This window comes from Molothrus aeneus, chromosome 18 (assembly GCF_037042795.1).
Source record: "Molothrus aeneus isolate 106 chromosome 18, BPBGC_Maene_1.0, whole genome shotgun sequence".
Taxonomy (NCBI): Eukaryota; Metazoa; Chordata; class Aves; order Passeriformes; family Icteridae; genus Molothrus; species Molothrus aeneus.
The window spans coordinates 8979780-8997879 of record NC_089663.1 but is presented as its reverse complement, the minus strand read 5'-3'; the positions used below and the strand labels follow the sequence as shown (position 1 = coordinate 8997879).

The window sequence follows — 18100 nt, the reverse complement described above, 5'->3', positions numbered from 1 at the left end:
ATCCTGTAGAGTGGACAGACCACCAAACCCTAAAACAGCTTCCAGCAGAAAAGGCCTCAGCAAGCACTTCCCAAAGCTCAACATCAGTCCTCAACAGGGAACAGGGCAGGGAGGGTCTGGCAGCACTGCTCAGGCCCCCAGGTCAGCCACCTAAACCACCGTTCACCCAACCATCCATCCAAGCAAACATCCAAGGGATGGCAGAATTACAGAGATCAATTCTTTTTATGTTCCTGCAAAAAGAGAAAATGAAGAAGTAGCAGAAAAATCTCTGTAATAATGACTTCTGGTCCAATAGGAAGCAAAAGAAGGGGTGGGGGGAAAGGGAAAATTTAAAAGTCTAAGTTCAAATTGTAAAATAAATCTGTAATTCATATCAGTTTTATAAAATTCCCAGGAAAATACAAAGTCAAAACCAGTTATTTTCTTGAGGATCTATATTCTTAAATACCTGGTTTCAACACAATCTCTTTTTTAAAGAAGTACTGGGATGGGGGATGAACTGTGAGGAACTGAAAAAGGTCTCTGCCTACCCAAAAAAAATCATTATGCAATGACAAGAGATAATCCAGTCTATAATCAAAGACAGAATCCTGACATGTTCAAAGAGGAAATTATTGTAACAACAGTGACTTTGAAGATGAGAAGGGTTTTTTTGATTGAAACAATGGCCATCAAGATTTTTACTGTAGCAGCCAATGTTTAAATGCATCACTCAGCATGCTGAGTACCTGCAGATACACTAAGCACCAACACAAAAAGACATGAAAAAATTAAATAGTGACACCTAAGAAAGTCCCACCTAAAGTGGAACCAGGCAATACTCTCTGAGTGTGAACCACTCACACCAGGGAGCAAACACTCCTACAGATGGCCATGCTTGTCCCAGGGAGTGAAGTTTTACAGAAGAGTCAGTGTCCCACTAATACAAAACTTGCAAGTTAGAAGGCACTACACTAAAATATTTAAATTTTTGACATTTGCTTCCAGGAAGTTGCATATTTGGCTGTAAAAGTCGTGATCTGCACTCTTTGCTGAACTAGTGTGATTCACAGAAAATGAATCACAAAAGGCAAGTTTGGTGACTAAAAAACCAGCTGTTCTGTAATGCACCTAACGAGCAGTATCAGATTTGCTGCTGTTTGATTAGGAGACTATTGGAAGATGACTATAAATAACCCTTTCAAAAACAGAATCTGGATTAAGCTCAGTGTTAGCTGGGTGCAAGACTCAGTCAGACTGCCTCACACCTCTCCTGTATCTCACCTTCTAGGAGAAAGCCCAAGCACAGTCCCCCTGAAGGGCAATTTATCACAAAAATTATTCAAAAGCTGTGCAGCATCACTACCACCAAAATTTGTATTTTTAACATGGAAACTTCAAGTTATATCAATCCTGTCCATTTCTCCATCATTATGAGCATTGCTTATATGTGGGAACCATTTTATTAAAACCATGATAACACTAAACAATTTATTTAATAAAAGCATTTTCTCCACTGTAACTCAGCAGTGAAAAGCTGTTTAAAGCAGAGTCTATCAGCCCTACTTCTTCCACACACTTCTGTTCTCACCATTACATTAAAAACCTTCCACCAAAAATGAAACCATTAAAAAGCATGAATAGAGGTTTTGGTTTTCTCTTAGCTGGAACTGGCAAATCTTCCTGGGGGCATCTCCACTTCTGTTTCACAGTTACACAGAGGATTCCTCCTTCTTTCTTTCATTAGACATTTATGCATCTTCTGCAGAAAAGGAACATATTGAAAGTGATTGAAACACTGTCTCTGTGTTTTTGCTGATGTTGTTCCAGGCCATGCCATACTTGGGCTCACCACCTGTGCCCCAGGTGTGCAACAATGAACCAACACAGGTTAAGGCCACAGTGGGCTTGGCCCTTCTCCCTTTTTGGGTATTTCTGGCAGAAACGCCTTGGTAAGTGCCACGTTCATGTCCCCACTGTGTGGTGGCTGCTGGCCAAGCAGTGGAGCCGTGAAAGCACCGCTGGCATGCACAGCACACACCACCACAGTGACAGCCCAAATCCAGCTGTGACAGCAGGGGAAGGAGCACACCCTGAGATGGGACACCCGCCTTGGAACCCAACATCTGTTTTCCAAGGAGCGCCCAGACAGCCCATGGAACTCAATCCCATGATATTTTAAAGCAGGGAGCACTGCAGATAAAGACAGATCAATTTTGCCCTACATTTTTAAACGAAACTCTCCTGTTTTGGAAAGAATTTAATTAAGGTGAAAATATAATACAGAACTACCCATTTAAGAAGAATGTGCTATTAATTCTTAGCAGTATATGTGGAAGGGAAAATTGCATTTTTATCTAAATGGTTTTTTCAGCATAACCCATTTCCAGTATTCTTTTACAGCTCAGTAGTGGGAACTTTTCACATTTCTATTTGAGCCAGACCACTGTGGAAGGCAGCCTTCAGTAACATGTCAAATACAACCCCTTAAAACGTATTCCAAGAGAAGCTCCACAAACTGGAGAAAGGCCAGAAGAGCACACCTTAAAGGATGGTTGAAAAATAAAAGGAAAAAACGTCTCTCTTAAGGATGTAAGCCAAATTTTTGAGGGGGAGAGGAAAAAGGATGTGGTTTAGGGTGGTTTTTTTTCCCTAAGGGCCAAGAAGAGTTTCGGTCTTCCCTCTCTTCTTCCTCACTTGAAGCAGAAACACCTCGACTTTGATGCAGTTCCCAGTCCCAAATGCACACAAAGAGCAGAATGGGGGCCATGTTATCACTCTGAAAAAATGGACATTCTGAGCTCTAACATGCTCTAGTATGTTCAACCAAAACAAGTGTATGCTAAGAAAGACTCATTTTATCAGCATAAACAAATGCTCATTTCTCACTACAGTTTCATACCATTTGAAACTGAATATAATCCAAACAATAATTCCAAACAGCTGATGCTGGGATCCAAGTTTCCCTGACATACTGCCATCACACAGCAAGAACAACGTCAAGTAAAAGCAAAAGCAGATTCGGAACTGACTGCTTCGAGTTTTACCCTGTTTGCCTAATCTAGCACAAAGAAAGGCAACCATAAAATTGAAAGTTTTAAAAATTCTTCATTTCATCATCAAGGATCTCGTATTCAAGTGAATCTAAACCACAACAGCACAGTGGCCCTGTGTTTAACAAACAAAGCCACTGACTTTTCAAGCACCGCAGCAGGGCTCACTGAAGAAGCTGAAGCTCCGTGTTTTCTAAGCATTGTTCATTTGACATTCTTCACCTCTTTTATTTTTTTTTTCCCCCTGCATTGGCTTTTATTAGCTTACTTCAGAAAATTAGTATAACAAAAATTTTATCTTTCAAAACAGACATTTAAAAGTGCAGCAGTTATGGAAATACAATTGGACAATGAACAGTTTTTATTCCCTCTACCTCGCCACACTCCACACAGCAAAGCAGTAATTACAGGAATCTACTTCTGGTTTAAGCTCTACAGTAAGTTCTTTCCAAATTTAAGGCCAGCAACCAACCCTTCATTATGCTTAATAGGTAGACATAAAACATAATTGTATCACAATCTCCCAAAGCACGTTCCCAGCTCTGAGGCTCACACGTGTCTGGCTCAAAAAAGAGATATTTTATCTGTTCTTTTTCCTTAAGAGAAACACTGCAGCACCATTGGCATCAGCCACTCGAGGAAAACTACACAAAACACTAGAGGATCTGGAAAATTATTTGGAGTAGGACTTCACTGTGTTGTTAAAACCTCACATTTCCAAAGTGGTGTTTGTTGGTCCACAGGAGCAGCAGGAGCCTGGTACAGTCAGGACAGTGGTCACCTGCCCCGGGGCCCAGAGCACTGGGAGCAGCAAATTCCCTTCTGCCTTTCCCATTCTCACCTCAGCTAAAATAAGTAACATCAGGATACAGAACATGAACTGGATTTATCTACAGGACACACCACTTTGTCATGTAACATACAACACAACTTTGATGTACAGAGTTTAAAATCACCCTAAATCACCAGGGCTGCCCTTGAGCTTTCCCCTGTTCCCCTGAACATTTTCCAGCCATCACCCTCACACCCACCCTGCCAACAGCACAAAGAACTGGCAAATGATGGGATGAAACTTCAATAATAATAATCCAGAATGAAGAAATGTTTTGCTAGTCTCCCTTTTTTGTGATCTGCCTTTTTCAAAGTAGTTCATATGAGATTTGAATTGTACTTGGGACAGCCCTTTTTTTCCTCTGCCTCCAGAACTGGTATGGTAGGGAGAGCACAGGGAGCTGGGCTGCGTGTGGTTCCTCCCAGCACAAAAAGAAAAGTATGTGCCTATATTTAGAGGTAGAGAAGGGAGCTATAGCATCCAGGAAAAAAAGAAATAAATCTTACTGATTTTATCTTCAAAAAAGCATTTGTGTTTTTGGTTTGTTTAAATCAAAAATGTGCTGCAAGTGTTTGACCCTATATCCAGCAACAATAAAATCTGTTCTATCATAAAATACCAGCTGCTTTGCACTTTGAATAATAATACTATTTTTAAAGAGTTTCAGAATTATTGTCTCATAGATTGTGGTAGCTTTTATTACAATTACTGGGGAACTCCTTTTTTTTCTTTTGTAGAATACAATCAATAGGCCCATTTGTTATCTTCTTGCTTTTAAAATTGTATTTGGTCTGAAATTTTGGATTACTTTTCAGACTAGGCAAAAAAACATTTTTCAGCCTAATATCTGGCACCAATAAAAATTAAAACAATTGAGTCAGATCAAAAATACCAGTATTATTAGATGCAGACAGTTACTGGGCTGCCTGGCAGGTCTAAGAGACACCCTTTTTTTAATTATCAGCTCAGTACCACTCCAGGAATAAGTCACACCAGGTGGTTGTGATCTACTGGGCAGCTCAGACCTGAGGTCTGGGTGCTGCTCTCCCATCATCCAGGGGAGCAGGGAGAAGCCCTGCTTTGGTGATGCTTCCAACCCCAGGCACCTGGAAGAGGTGAAAACCTTGCACCAAACTACTTCTGCAACATTTAGGTCTCTTTTCCTGTTGCTAAGACTGACAAACCTATTTAGAAATTCACTCACACACAGATCAGAAGTGCCATATCTGGGGTTTGGGTTTATTTTTTCCATGAGAGGAGAAATGCTGCCCCGGAGAGGGCAGTACAGCCGCGCCATCCTCACCAAACAAGGAATCCACTCAGAAATGAGATCACCAGGTGGGATGAGATGCTCTCAGCCCTTCATTCCCTGCTCACACACACTTCCCAACCCAGCATCATTCAGCACCAGTGTGCCAGCCTTTGCTGGGTACCCAAGTGCCCTCCAGTTCCACTGTGCACCTCACCAGCATCCTCTGCCCAAGCCCTGGCGGCACCGCCCGTGTTCCGGCGGTGAACCAGCAGCTGCCCAGCCCAACAACGCCTCTTTTATCTCATTTGGACAGTAAATCTTTAGCAGTGGGAACATCTCCCAGGTTTCTAAAGCACCGTGGCAATTTATGGTGCAATAAATATGATCTTAAATAAAAAATAATCCTAAAGTGGGACCTGAATATGGACTCTGCTGCACTCTAAATCACACGTAGACCCCAATGTCAGTCAGTACGACAGCGATGCCTGGACTCCCCGAGCCGTCCAGCCAGGAGCAGGAACGCTGTGCAGGCATTCCCTCCCTGCCCGAGCCATCCAGCCAGGAGCAGGAACGCTGTGCACACATTCCCTCCCTGCCCGAGCCATCCAGCCAGGAGCAGGAACGCTGTGCACACATTCCCTCCCTGCCCGAGCCATCCAGCCAGGAGCAGAAAAGCTCTGCAGACATTCCCTCCCTGCCCGTTCCCACTCGCAGCCTCACCTCCAACGGTGCAGGGGAGGGAAGGCTCAGCCCCATTCCCCAGGGAGCAGCACTGCTTGCAGTGATGCACAGCTGTGCCACAGCATCCTCTGCCTCTTCTGACTGCTCTCACCTGAGACCAAAAGGCTTTTAAATGCCATTATGGAGGAATATTATACCTACCCACCCCTCCCTCCAAAAAAAAAAAAAGAAAAAATAGTGGAAGATTTTTCTAGGAAAGAGATCCTAAAATTCTGACCAGATAATAACCCCAGCCCAACCTCCATTTCCTATGTTAATAGATCAATTTACATCTTTCTAGCAAAATGGTTTCAGGCTATATTATAAAAAAGAAAAAAGTCATGCCTTTCTTCTGAAACTGCATTTTGGGAGAGGATTAAGGAGGAAGGAAGGATATGACTCTTTCCAGGGCTTTGTAATGTATTTGCTTCGCACAGCAAATTAATATTCTCAATTTTAACTCAGGAGTACATTCTTAATTAGGGTATGAAATGTTTTAAAATTTTCTTCACTTTACAAATGGCTGCTTTTTCAATTAACTGTGCTTCCCCAGCCTCAGGATGATCTTTCTATTAGCAACAGAATGCTTTCGAGTATTTTGTGAATACTAATTCACAAAATTAATTAAATGCAGACTTAACTCTGAAAACATATATTTTACCACCAAAAAACCCTGCTGTCCTCCAACTACTGACCGATCACAAGCTTTGCTGGGATCAAGGGGATCAAATCCTAAAGGCCCAGCAATCAGAACTGAAGGTAAGCGAGTTAAAAGGAAAAAAACCACAAAGTTCTTCATTTTGTATTTTAAATGCTCCAAACACAGAGGGGGATAAAAAAAAAGATAAATATCCCAAAGTTCACACAAAGTGGCGGCGGGAGCAGGACTGTGGCACGTCTCTCCCATCGCTCACAGTCAGAGCTAGCAGAGCCCTTCGAGCTCCCACACGTGTTGTCCGTGTTTAAACTCAAATAAACTGTATTTATTTCAATGTAAAAAATCTATCAAAGCAGCACTTAAACATAACCAGATTTCTGCTTACCAAACCAAAAAAAGCTTTTTCTGACAAATGTTAAAAGCTAATAAAAAAATGTAGACCGCCCAAGCGTCATGCTCGGTGGTGTTACGTTAAAACACTGAACAGACACAAACAGATTTGCTGGAATTGAAAACAAACAGACACAAAGTGCCCTGCTGCAGGGTCTGGGCAGCACCTCAGCCTGCAGCCAGGACTCAGCTCCTGCTCGGGAGCTGCCCCTGATGGATGCGCACGTGCATCCCAGGGAGCGGCACCGGCGGCGGCGCCAGAGCAGCTCCTGTCCAAACGGGCAAGGCAAAACTTGGGAAAATGTAATTTCCAAATGGAACAGACCCAGTCCTACAGAGAGGGATGTGCCCTACGTGTGAGTCAGGCGTCTCGAAAGGGCACAAGCACAGAACTAAAGTACTCCTATGGCAATGCCCGTGCTGCTACAACAAATAACCCAAGTACAGGAAAGAAAGACAGAACAGTGGTGACCACGTATTTTTGCATTAGTGTGGATAGAAAGTGCAACACTAAGGCACATTTCTAGACCAACGAGTCTTAAAACTTCTTACATCAACTAAGGAAAATGCATTCGCCCCATCCAGATGCTTTTGTCACTTGCCAGGAGATGAGCGGAACATGTAGCCTTAGAGAAGAGGGCACTGGCAGGGAGAGGAGAAGGGGTGCTTAAGAGGGGAACAGTAAAGCAGCATCATCTAAGATGTTCTCTTTGAAGTATTAAGAAAGTCAGCTTGTAAAAATTAATGGATTAGACCTCCAGCTGTTCAATTCTCAGCTTTAAATTTAGAAGGTATTTGACTTTGGAGTATTGGCACATAATCCATTAAATATATTTAAATTTGTAAAAAAAACCCTAAAATCGTTTGTATTAAAAGGCCACTAATAACTCAGAATGTTTTAACTTCACCAACACAAAAGCATCTGGCAAAGGAAAAGCAGCAAACTACAAAGAATCACACTATTTTTATATAAGCCAGTCATCTAATCACTATGTGTAAACTGGGTCTATCTACAGAACAGCAAAAATTCGGAATCACATTTTAAAAACTGAGAAATCTAACCAAGACCAGAAAGGTGAGGGCAGACCTTGAATTTCCTGGGTGATTCCACAGCTTCACCTATTTGATTTCCATAAGGTTCCCCATGTCCCTTACCCAAGATCTGGTGCACAGCCAGCCATGTTCTGAACAGCCCTCACTAACACAGGCTCTCATTTAAAAACGCCTCTCAAAAAACAAAACTATTTCATATTTAAAAATAAACAACACACCGATCTTAAACGTGTCCAGCAAACCTTAATCACGTGTTTACAGGTGCAAACATCGTTCTTTCCAAGGTTTTTCAATGGAAAAGCTGGAGCTGCTGGGCAGGGAGGCGGACGCCGGCCGGAGCCGCGGCGCGAGGGCGAGGTGGCTCTACCAGCGCCTGACACCCACCGCCCGCGCTGCCTGCATCCAACACGCTCCAGTCCGAAACACACACAAGGACAACCCATTCTGCACTAGGGATAAAACAGGGAATGAGCCTCTGCCTCCAATTTGACAGGTCTCTTTCGGTATTCTCAATGCGCTTGAGAAATTATGTCACGAAACAGCCTCTGATATTTCGGTAAATTTAGCGTTAACAAAGCATACGCGTTAGGCCACCTGAAGATTCAATATAGAACTGGCTGTGCACTTTCTGAGGAGACTCTCCTCACACTCAGATTTAACAGAAATACACGAGAAACCACTGACTGAAAATGTACAGTAATTTGTCTAGTACTAAAATTTTATATGGCCACATAAAGGCATTTTACTGTACCAAAACCTTTCCCTGGTATAGAATACTACTGAGGCTGAGAGTCAGCTGGTTCAAATAAAAGCAGCCTATTTAGTTTCAGGTTAGACTTTTGTTTGATGCCTTATTCTTTGTTCTACACAAGTAACAACAATTTGTATCTATAGACATTGCTAATTAGTAACACTTTTTATCAAAATATTATTTGCAGTTCTATGGTTTAGCATTCCACTAGGTGATTGGTAAAAAAAAACAGGTACTGTACCATAAAAAGTAAGAGGAGACTTGGTGTAATACATCACAGATCAAAATAAATCTATGCTGTCATCCAAGTTCATATATAAATACTAAGTCTAATTCATTTCCTTTTACATCATACATAAAGATCTGAAGCACATTCACACACCAATTTCAAGAAACATCTCCCTCAAAGTCTGTCTCACGTAGATCCTCACACCAAGTGTGTGCAAAACAACCCCATTAAAACTCGCCTTGCAACTGAGTGGGCATCAGAAAATAACAGACTTTGGGGTAAGGAAGCACCAGGATGCAAACCAGATAGGTAATCTGCATTCATTCAAACACAGCTAGATTGTCCACTGAAATGAAAACAGGTAAATCTAGAGACCAAAAATTAACAGCCAGACAGACGGTGGATGCAAAGGCAAACACTGGCCACAGTTGTTACTGAAATGCCAATAAATTTACACATTTCCTGCACTAAATATTTTAGTATATTACAGCAAGAGGAAATAATACTGAAAATTCTGTCTTTTTCTAATATATGCCATAAAGGTCGACAAGCACACTGCTACATAATGTTTATAAAACAAAGGAAAATATTTCTAAACAGAAGCATTTTCTAGTAAAAAGTATAAAAATTATAGTCAGTCAAGGTAAACAATGGAGAATTTCTATCATTCACATGAGGCCAAGCAGGGGCAACCCTTCAATTATTTTTTTTAAACAGGTTAGAAAAGTTTAAAGCATCATATTAAATCCAAATCTAATGCACACCAAACTCTCTCCCAGGATAAGCAGCAGGAGCGTTCTTCCCTCGTCACTCTGATTGCTAATCCAGATGATTTAATAAAGATGTAGATTTGATATATGTGGAGTTTATTGTGTAACTTCAAGACAAAGGCAATAGCTTCTTTTTTCACTAAATTGCTAAAACTGTGTAAGTTTCAGCAGCCCAGTGAGACAAAGCAGCATCGGGAATCACAGCCCCCTCGCTGGAAAAGGCGCTGAGCTTTGCTGCTGAACTCGCTTCCACAGCGCTCACTACAACACAGCCGCTCACAGCACATCGCTTGCAGTGAGGGTTCAGTGCCTGAAAAACCTCACGAGAGGTCTGACAAACTCAGTCCTGGTAAACAAACACAGTCCCTTGGTAAAGCCTCTAAAAGAACTAAGCAGTATTTAAAATAAAGCAAGCAGCAGAATGCACTGGAAAGGGAAAGAAAACAAAGGCTCCCGGCCGCATCTGGACCAAATTTGACCTTTGTTAATGTATTTCTAGTAATTCACAGATGTTACACACTGTTCCAGCAAGAGGGTTGGCCTGTGGGCTCATTCCAGTGACAGGTTCGGTGTAACAATGAAATATGAACAAAAACTCACAGATGAAGGCTAACGGTGCCGCGTGGCACGTGCCCATCAGCCCGGACTGACAAGCCCAACAACCACGGAGCAGCAAAACATACTCCCATCCTTTCCACCTGCACAGTTCTAGGTACATACTGATGTCTTCACCTGACATCTGCAGTACGGGACTTTCAAAATTTCAATTAAAAACTAAAAACCAAAACCCCACCAGCACTTAATTAATGGGTTTCTAAAGAATACTAATACACATTTCACTGAAGGGGAAATCGTTCTGGTTTGGTCAAACCAGGAAAAGCAAAACCCCATTAAACTGGCCCCAGATTTTTAAGTGAATTTGGACTGGTTATTCTTTGTCAGCTAGAGCTGTGGTGTTGGAAGTCAAGACGACCCCTCTAGACTCAGTGTTATTTATCTCTCACTCCCAGCTCAAGCTGCTAGGCAGAGGAAAACATGATATTCTAGAAAGCATTTTCAGGGGAAAAAACCCCAAAACCTACCAGCTACTTCACATTAAACATGTTGGTACAAGAAGTGATGCATCAGAGAAAACTTACAGAAAACACATTTCAGGGCAGAGCCATGTCCAGGCAGCATTACTAACACTACATTCCGGAATGGAACGTGAACGCACGCTCAGAGCTCGCGGCAGGCCAGCGCCGGAGGTGTCACACCTCACAGCACCGGTGTCTGCTCCCAGCAACCTCCAGACCCACAGCTCACACAAGTGCCGGAGATCAGCAAATCATTTTAATGCCGTTATTGGAAAAAAGGTGAGCTCCCAGGAATCTGAGCAGCCATTAAAACAACTCAAGTTGTTTTCCCCCATAACCTGCGCACTAACAGAGTATTTGAGAAGTTCCTGATCCTGCTGTATTTTGGGGAGTCTGCTCTTTCCTTCACGGCCAGCACTGAAGTCGGACCCTCTGTTCCTGGAGAGTGGCAGGCAGTGGACAAAGTCCCCAGCACTGCGCCGAGGGGAAGCTGCCCCCCGGCACCCACCTCCCCTTCCTCCACCTCCCCGCACCTGAGGAGCCGCCGGTGCCAATCGCAGCAGTGCCACAGTGGAATAAATCCCCAGCCGCTCTCATGGCAGGTGTAAATCAGCAGCCCCAACAAGCCTCCACTGGGAAGGACCCCGGGTCTAATGCTGCTCACATTGATGCTCCCCAGCCCCAGAATGGTGCCCACCTTCCAGCATGGAACGCAGAGGAGCTGCCTGAATTCGGAGGAGCACTGTCTGGAGCCTGCGCATCCACCCAGACACTGGGTTTCTGCTGGAACAAACACCACAGTGCAAATCCCAGCCGACTGAGAAGGTTTCAAATCTCAGCCCATGACTAAAGGAAGCCTTTTCTTAAACACAGTTTCACACACTCAGGGGTATGGCGATGTTAAGTTTAATTATTTCTACTGACCGAGGTGAACAGCCTGTTTTGTCTCACCCGTTGTATCTTTATCATCTCTAACAACAGTTAAAGTAAATTCTCTGTGAGTCTGTATAAATTTCCTCATCCGAGGAACCAGCCCATTCAAATCCCTCAAGTGACTAAAGCATGAACCAACCCGAGCGCCTCTGCATTGTTGTGGAACTGGTTTGCTATTTTATGTTAAGCCTCTGAAATACTAAAACATATCCTTATATAGGAACACTGATTAAATGGTTTTCCTTCCAAGTGATGAACTGTTTTAACACCAACATTGTGGTTATCGCGACCAGAAAGCAATTACTTCTTTCACTAGCTGTTTCTAAGAATAGCTGTGATCAAAGTGACTGGAGGAGTGCTGTTAAAAGACGCTGCAGAAGCATCGCTCCATATGACACACACACACACACACACACACACACACAAAATATAGATCATTTTAAACCAAATTACACTTTTAATAAATGTGCTGTTCGAAATAAAATCGCTGCTCAGGATTTCTTTTAAATCACTGCTCAGGATTTCTTTTTTTTCATCCAAGAAGTGAAGATCTATAGAAGAAGTTATTCTTTCAAAATCTATTTCTAAACGCAGCACGGTGTGAGATGTGTGTATCTGTGTGTGTGTGTGAAAGTGCACACGTAACGGGGTGCGTGCGGTGTGAGAGAACGTATGTATGTGCTTGAGCCTGCCAAGGCAGAAGTAACAGGAACTGTGATTTGTGCTAACTAGCTATTGATCCAGTCAGATCTAGATGTTGTGTACAAGAAACAATAAAAGAGAAGGGGCCAGGAAGGATGCTGTGTGCAACTCCATTTAAAAATGGAAAAGAAGGGCCCCAAACAAACCAATTTATGTCCTTGCCTGGGTGAAGCATGGAGAATGCTGATGGGCTTCCTCGGGTCTGCCATGCATGCTAAACACTCTGCTCGAAATGAGAGTCTCCTGCGCTGGGCATTAAACATGAACAAAGAGACAAACCGTGGGGGCTAGGATTCATGCTTCAGAAAGCCAAAGCTGCAAAGCCAACCAGAACCAGGTTAAGAAACAGCCCAGTTTCCTAACCAGCTCCCTTCTAATTTCACCAACAACTTTCTTAGCAAAATTACTAAATGTGAAGGGCTGCAAAAAGTCAGTTTCTACTACCAGAGATAATGAAAACAATTTCAAACTACACTGCAGTGCCAAAATACCACCTTTCCTAGACACAAATAATGAGTTTATATTGTGTAAACTGCACACATGTATTTCTAGCACACCAAAACCCACCCGTTTGCCCTCAGATAGCAGGTACAGCATATGCACCCATTGTAACAATCACACATACAGCTAGGCAGGTTGTAAAATAGGGATTTGATAAGATAAAATAGAAAGCAATTGAATCTATAATCATCCTTATCTTAAACAGCTTTTATAATGGAGAGTTTTCCATTAAAATATTTTTTCCTAAGCCTGGGGAATTATGATGCCCTCTGGACACAAGGAAGGATCAAAAATGACAACTAATGTCAAAATTAAACATCTGTCAACTAAGCAAGTTTTACACTAACAGACCCAGAGCCTTATTTTAAACTGCCTTTCAGTTAAATCAAAATAATTTGTTACAAGCCGTTCAGTTCAGTATCACACTGCTGTGGGCTCCAAATGCAAGCAGGGGGCACCTGGACCTGAAGGGGCAGAACTACCACCAAATTCATGTTCTTGTCGTTAGGGAAAAGCTCAGTCACAGTTTTGGGAAAGTGTCTGGAAGGTTAAGCTGGCACCAGGCTCTGTGGGAGCCCCCTCAGAACCTCAGGCTGGAGTTCCCTTCTGCAGCATCCCAGGCCCAGGAGCTCAGGTGAGGCTCACTGGGAGCCCCTCTGCTCAGCACCCCCATCTACCCATTTTCTAGGAGGCATGATGGGGACAGGGATGGCAGCAGAGATGCCATGGGGCAGCTGTCACCTGGGCCAGTCAGGCAGCAAGCACTTTGTCCCTGACACTGCTCCCCCCATCAGAGCCACCCAGCATCCCAGCATCCTGCAGCCCGACTGGGAAGGTGCCTGGCACCCACCAGGGGTGGAGCCAGTGTGTGCCCAGAGTACCAGAGCTGCAGCCTCACCATGTCCCCTTCCCTTAGCAGCCCACAACCACCCCTACCCCTGTGCCAGCACCCCTGTGGGACATCTGATACCTTCTTTGCTGGGGTTCGGGGGCTTGGGCTTCTCCCAGGGCGCCATGGGCTTGTCCTCCTCCTGTCCCTCCATCAGGGCCTTCTCTCCAGGCAGGTACCAGGTGGAGTTGTGCTCTGCCATCAGGGAGTCCAGGTCGATGGTGCTCATGGTGCCCTTGACACCCTCCGAGCAGCAGCTGCCCAGGTCACTGTCCCCATTCTGCCCCGCACACTCCCCCTTCTTGCTCTTCAACCCCAAGGGCTGGTCTTCCGAGATGCTGAACTGCTGCCGCTGGAGCTGGATCTGTGCCTGCAGGATCTCCAGGGGGTGGATCTCATCCTGGGCCGAGGTGCTCGTGGGGGTCCGCACCTGCTCCATGCTTGGCGTGCCAGGGTGAGCGCCCGCCGTGGTGCTGAGCCCATAGCTGTCGGGGGTCGAGGTAGATGTACTGAGAAGGCCAAGGGCCAGGGGCTTCTGTCCGTTGAGAAGTGCGTGCTCCCCACGGGGCAGCTTGGGCGAACCACCCAGCAGCGGGCTACGGGTGGGCTTGGAGGTGGCGTTGTCGGAGCTGGAGGACACCTCGTCCTCGTTGCCGTAGCTGGTGCTGACCTCGTCGGGAAAGTCCACGTGCGGGGAGCTGCCGTCCGACTTGGTCACGCTCTGGATGCCGCTGTCCAGGGAGGACATCAGGTCGGGCTGCTCCGCCAGCAACAGTTCGCTGCCCTTGCCCCAGGATGGTGAGGTCAGGGGCTTGTCATGAGGGGTGCCTCCGCCGCGCTCAGCGCCCGCAGCCCCCGGCGGGGCCCCCGCCGCCACCGGCACTGCCGGCTGCCCTGGGCTCACACCGGCTCCCCCGCCCTCGGCAGCTGAGAACTTCTCAAAAAACGTGCCGGGGCTGACGTGCCCACTGTCCCGTTTCCGGCGACCCCGACCCCGCCCGCCACCCGCCTTCCCCTCGCCACCGGCCACCGGCTCCAGCGCGTAGCCGGGCGAGAGGCTGCTCTCCGCAGGCAACAGCGGGGCAGCGCCCGCTGCTTTGCCCGTGCCACCCCCACCTACTGGCGGGCCTGCTGGGAAGTAGTCCGGGGCAGCAGGTGGCGGGTCAGGCTCGGCCTGGCTGAGCTTGCGCTTGGCCTCGGCCGGGCTCTTCTTGTTGAAGGTGACGTTGAGGTTGGGAGCGCCCAGACTCGCGATCATGTTTTGGCAGGCAGTGGAGAGGGCAGCCAGGCAGCTCTGCCCGAAGACATTGTCCTTGCTGGCCGCCTTGCTGAAGGAGCCCAGCGAGAGGGCACCCAGCTTGCTGGCAGCGGGCCGCGGTGGGGCTGGCGGGGGAAACTCGGGCGGGGGCGGTGGGTAAGCACCTGGCGAGGCGCTGAGGGCAGGTGCAGCCCCGTGGGCCGCCGGCTGCCGCGCTGCCGCCCCAAAGGGGAAGCCAGGCTGAGCGGCGAAGTCGGCGGGGCCACGGCGCTCAGCAGGGGCGCTGGGCAGTGCCACGCCGCTGCCTGGCGACTGCAGCTGCGAGAGGCCACCCATCGTGGGTGTGAAGGGCGGATGGACGCCGGGCGACGGCAGGGCCTGCGCTGGCCCCTCGCCTGCCATCCGCAAGGGCTCCTGCAGCCCCAGCCCACTGGCACCCGGCCGGAAGAGCACGGCAGGGCCACCCGGCTGCAGGCCCAGCTCGTGGGGGGCTGCCTCGGCTGGTAGCCCGGGCGCTGCCAAGCGCCTCGGCAGCAGCTCCCCGGGCGGCGGTGGCCCTGCGAACCAGGCGCTGTCGGGGGCCAGGTGCGGCGCCGGCGCATCGAAGCTGCGGCCGCCACCAGCCTCCCGCTCGAAGGCTGGCGGGGGCAGGCTGCCGGGTGCGCCCACCTCACCATGGTGCCCCAGCTGCTGCAGACTGGGCGGCCGCAGGCGCTGCTGGCTTCGCGAGGCCATCTGCTTCATCACCAGGGCCGCGTTCTGGCGCTGCGCCAGTGCCGGGTGCTCAGGGCCGCCGTGTGGCAACGGGCCCCCAAAGGCCTCAGGTGCCGGCGGGGTGAACTCGCCCGGCAGGCCAGGGTAGGCCGTCGGGGAAAGGTGACTCTCCATGGCCGGGCCGTGCATGCCGCCGCCCCAGGAGGCACAGCGCTCGACGCCAGGAGTGTTGGGGAAGTCAAACCGCGGCCTCTTGGCGACGCTCACGTAGGGGGCATCGAAGTGCTGCAGTCTTTGATTTGGTGGCTGTTGCGGAGGAGGGTGCTGCATATTAAACACGGGGTCGGTGTAGGGATGCATATTCCTGTTCTCCAGTCTGTGAATAGGGTATTCAAACTGTGCATGCTGGTTCTGCATTATGGGCCCATTGTCCTGCAGGTTGGAGTTGGGAGCGTTGGCTTCTGTTTGCTGTTGCCTAGGGATGGCTGGCGGGCAGGAGTTCTGTCTGGCCAGCAAGCCCGGCGGCTGCTGCGGTGCTTGCGGTGGTGGTGGCGGCTGCTGCTGCTGCTGCATCAGCGGGTGCCTGGCGTTGGCCCCCGGCTCCAGACTGGCCGACATCTTCCGCGCCCCCCCGAAGCGCTCGAAGAAGACGCCGTGCTGCTGCGGCGGGTGCGCCTTGGCCACGGCCATGCCCGGCGCCCGGGGCAGGGCGGGCGCCCCCGCGAAGCTGCCGCCCGCCGGCACCTGCCGCCCGCCGCCGTAGTGCGGCAGCTGCCCCTCAGGCTCCGACGGGGAGAAGACGGGCAGCTCGAAGTGGCCGGCAGGGCCGTCGCCAGGGTAATTGTATTCCAGCGAGTCCACGCCGCCCTGCGCCGGCAGCCGCCGCGGCTCCAGGCCGTGGGGCTCGGAGGAGCCGGCCGCCGGCAGCCCGTGGAAGGAGGCAGCGCGGTTGGGGGACTGGTCGAGGGGCAGGCAGGGCGCCGGCACGGCGTGGCTGGCGGCGCCGGCGCCGTGGTGCTGGAAATCGGGCAAGGTCCCGGGGCGCTGCTGCCCGAAGCCCTCGCCGCTCTGGCCCTCGGCCATGTGCTCGTAGCCGTCGGCGAACGCCGTCTGCCCGCCCAGCGCACCGCTGTAGCCCAGAAGGCGCCCGCCGTGCACGCAGGAGGCGCCGGGGTCGGGCCCGAAGCCGCCGCCGAAGTGCGGGGGGTGCTGGTGCGGGTGGGGGGCGCCGCCGGGGCCGCCGTGCGGCTGCTGTCCGCCGAAGAAGCCGTGCACGGGCGGCTGCATGCCGCCGCCGTGCAGCTCGGCGGGGCCGCGGCCCGGGAAGCCGTAGCCGTCCCCGGCCAGGCTCATGTTCATGCCCAGGAGGGGCGGCTCGCCCAGCGCTCCCAGGGCCGGGTCCGCCGGTGCTGGGCCGCCGCCGGGGAAGGCCGGCGCCTTGAAGTGCGCGCTCATGCTCAGTCCGGGCTGGCCGAAGCCCCGCTCCGCCTGCCCGCCGCTCCGGCCGCTGTTCTGCGGCTCGAACTGCTCCAGCCCGAACATCCTGCGCGGCTCCTCAGCAGGGCATGGCTGCTCCGCGCCGCTCCGCCGTCCCGCTGCCCGCCGCTCCCCGCTGCTCCGCTCCGCGCCACTCGGCCGCCCCCGCTCACATCCTGCCGCGCCGCCGGCACCGGCCGCTCGCCCGCGCTCACCCCGCCGCTCGCCGCTCGCTGCTGCCCGAGAGCCGACGGGGCGGCGCGCCCCCGCTCACAGGCTCCGGCGCCCGGGAGCTGCGCGCCGCATCGCCGGCCGGCCGTGCGCTCCCGCGGCTCGCAGCGCTCCGGCGGCGGCGGGGCCGGGGCGCGGGGCCGGGCGGGCGCTGCGAGGGCTGCGCCGCGCTCCCCGCGCGCTGCCGCGCTCTCACCCAGCGCTGGCGGAGCAGCAACAAGTTTTGCATTTCAGCGATGAATTTCAGCCATCGGGGCTGCGCCAATGAGCGCCGCGGTCCGGGGCGGGGCTGCCGTTAAGGTGGCTCCGCCGCCGGCCCCGTGCCCCGCCCGCACCGCGCCCCGCACCGCCCCCCGTGCCCGGCGGCGCCGCTGCTCCCGCGGCGCACGGAGCGCGGGCGGACGGGGAGGTGCGCGGTACCGCGGGGTCCCGGAGCGGGGTCCTGAAACGGGGCGGGGGGCACTGGAGCTGGCACCAAGTGGCGGGTGTGGGGAGCCACTGCCCGCCGGGCCGAAAGCCGCCCGGCAGCCCCGAGGCCGGGGGAACAGGAGCGGCCCCGCCAGCCCGCCCCGAGCCGGGCACCGCTCGGAGCCTCGCGGGGAGCGGGCGCTGCGGCAGCGGGGGGAGTCA

The 18100-nt window shown here is 50.3% G+C and overlaps 1 protein-coding gene across 1 annotated transcript in view; it reads right to left on the bottom strand.

Moving 5' to 3' along the window:
• Positions 1-17305, bottom strand: part of MN1 (MN1 proto-oncogene, transcriptional regulator) — a 29717-nt gene extending 12412 nt beyond the window's left edge. Inside the window, exon 1 of the mRNA XM_066562239.1 lies at positions 13873-17305. Coding sequence (XP_066418336.1) covers positions 13873-17305 — 3433 coding nt within the window. The remainder of the gene's footprint in view (positions 1-13872) is intronic.
• Positions 17306-18100: the final 795 nt, after the last annotated feature.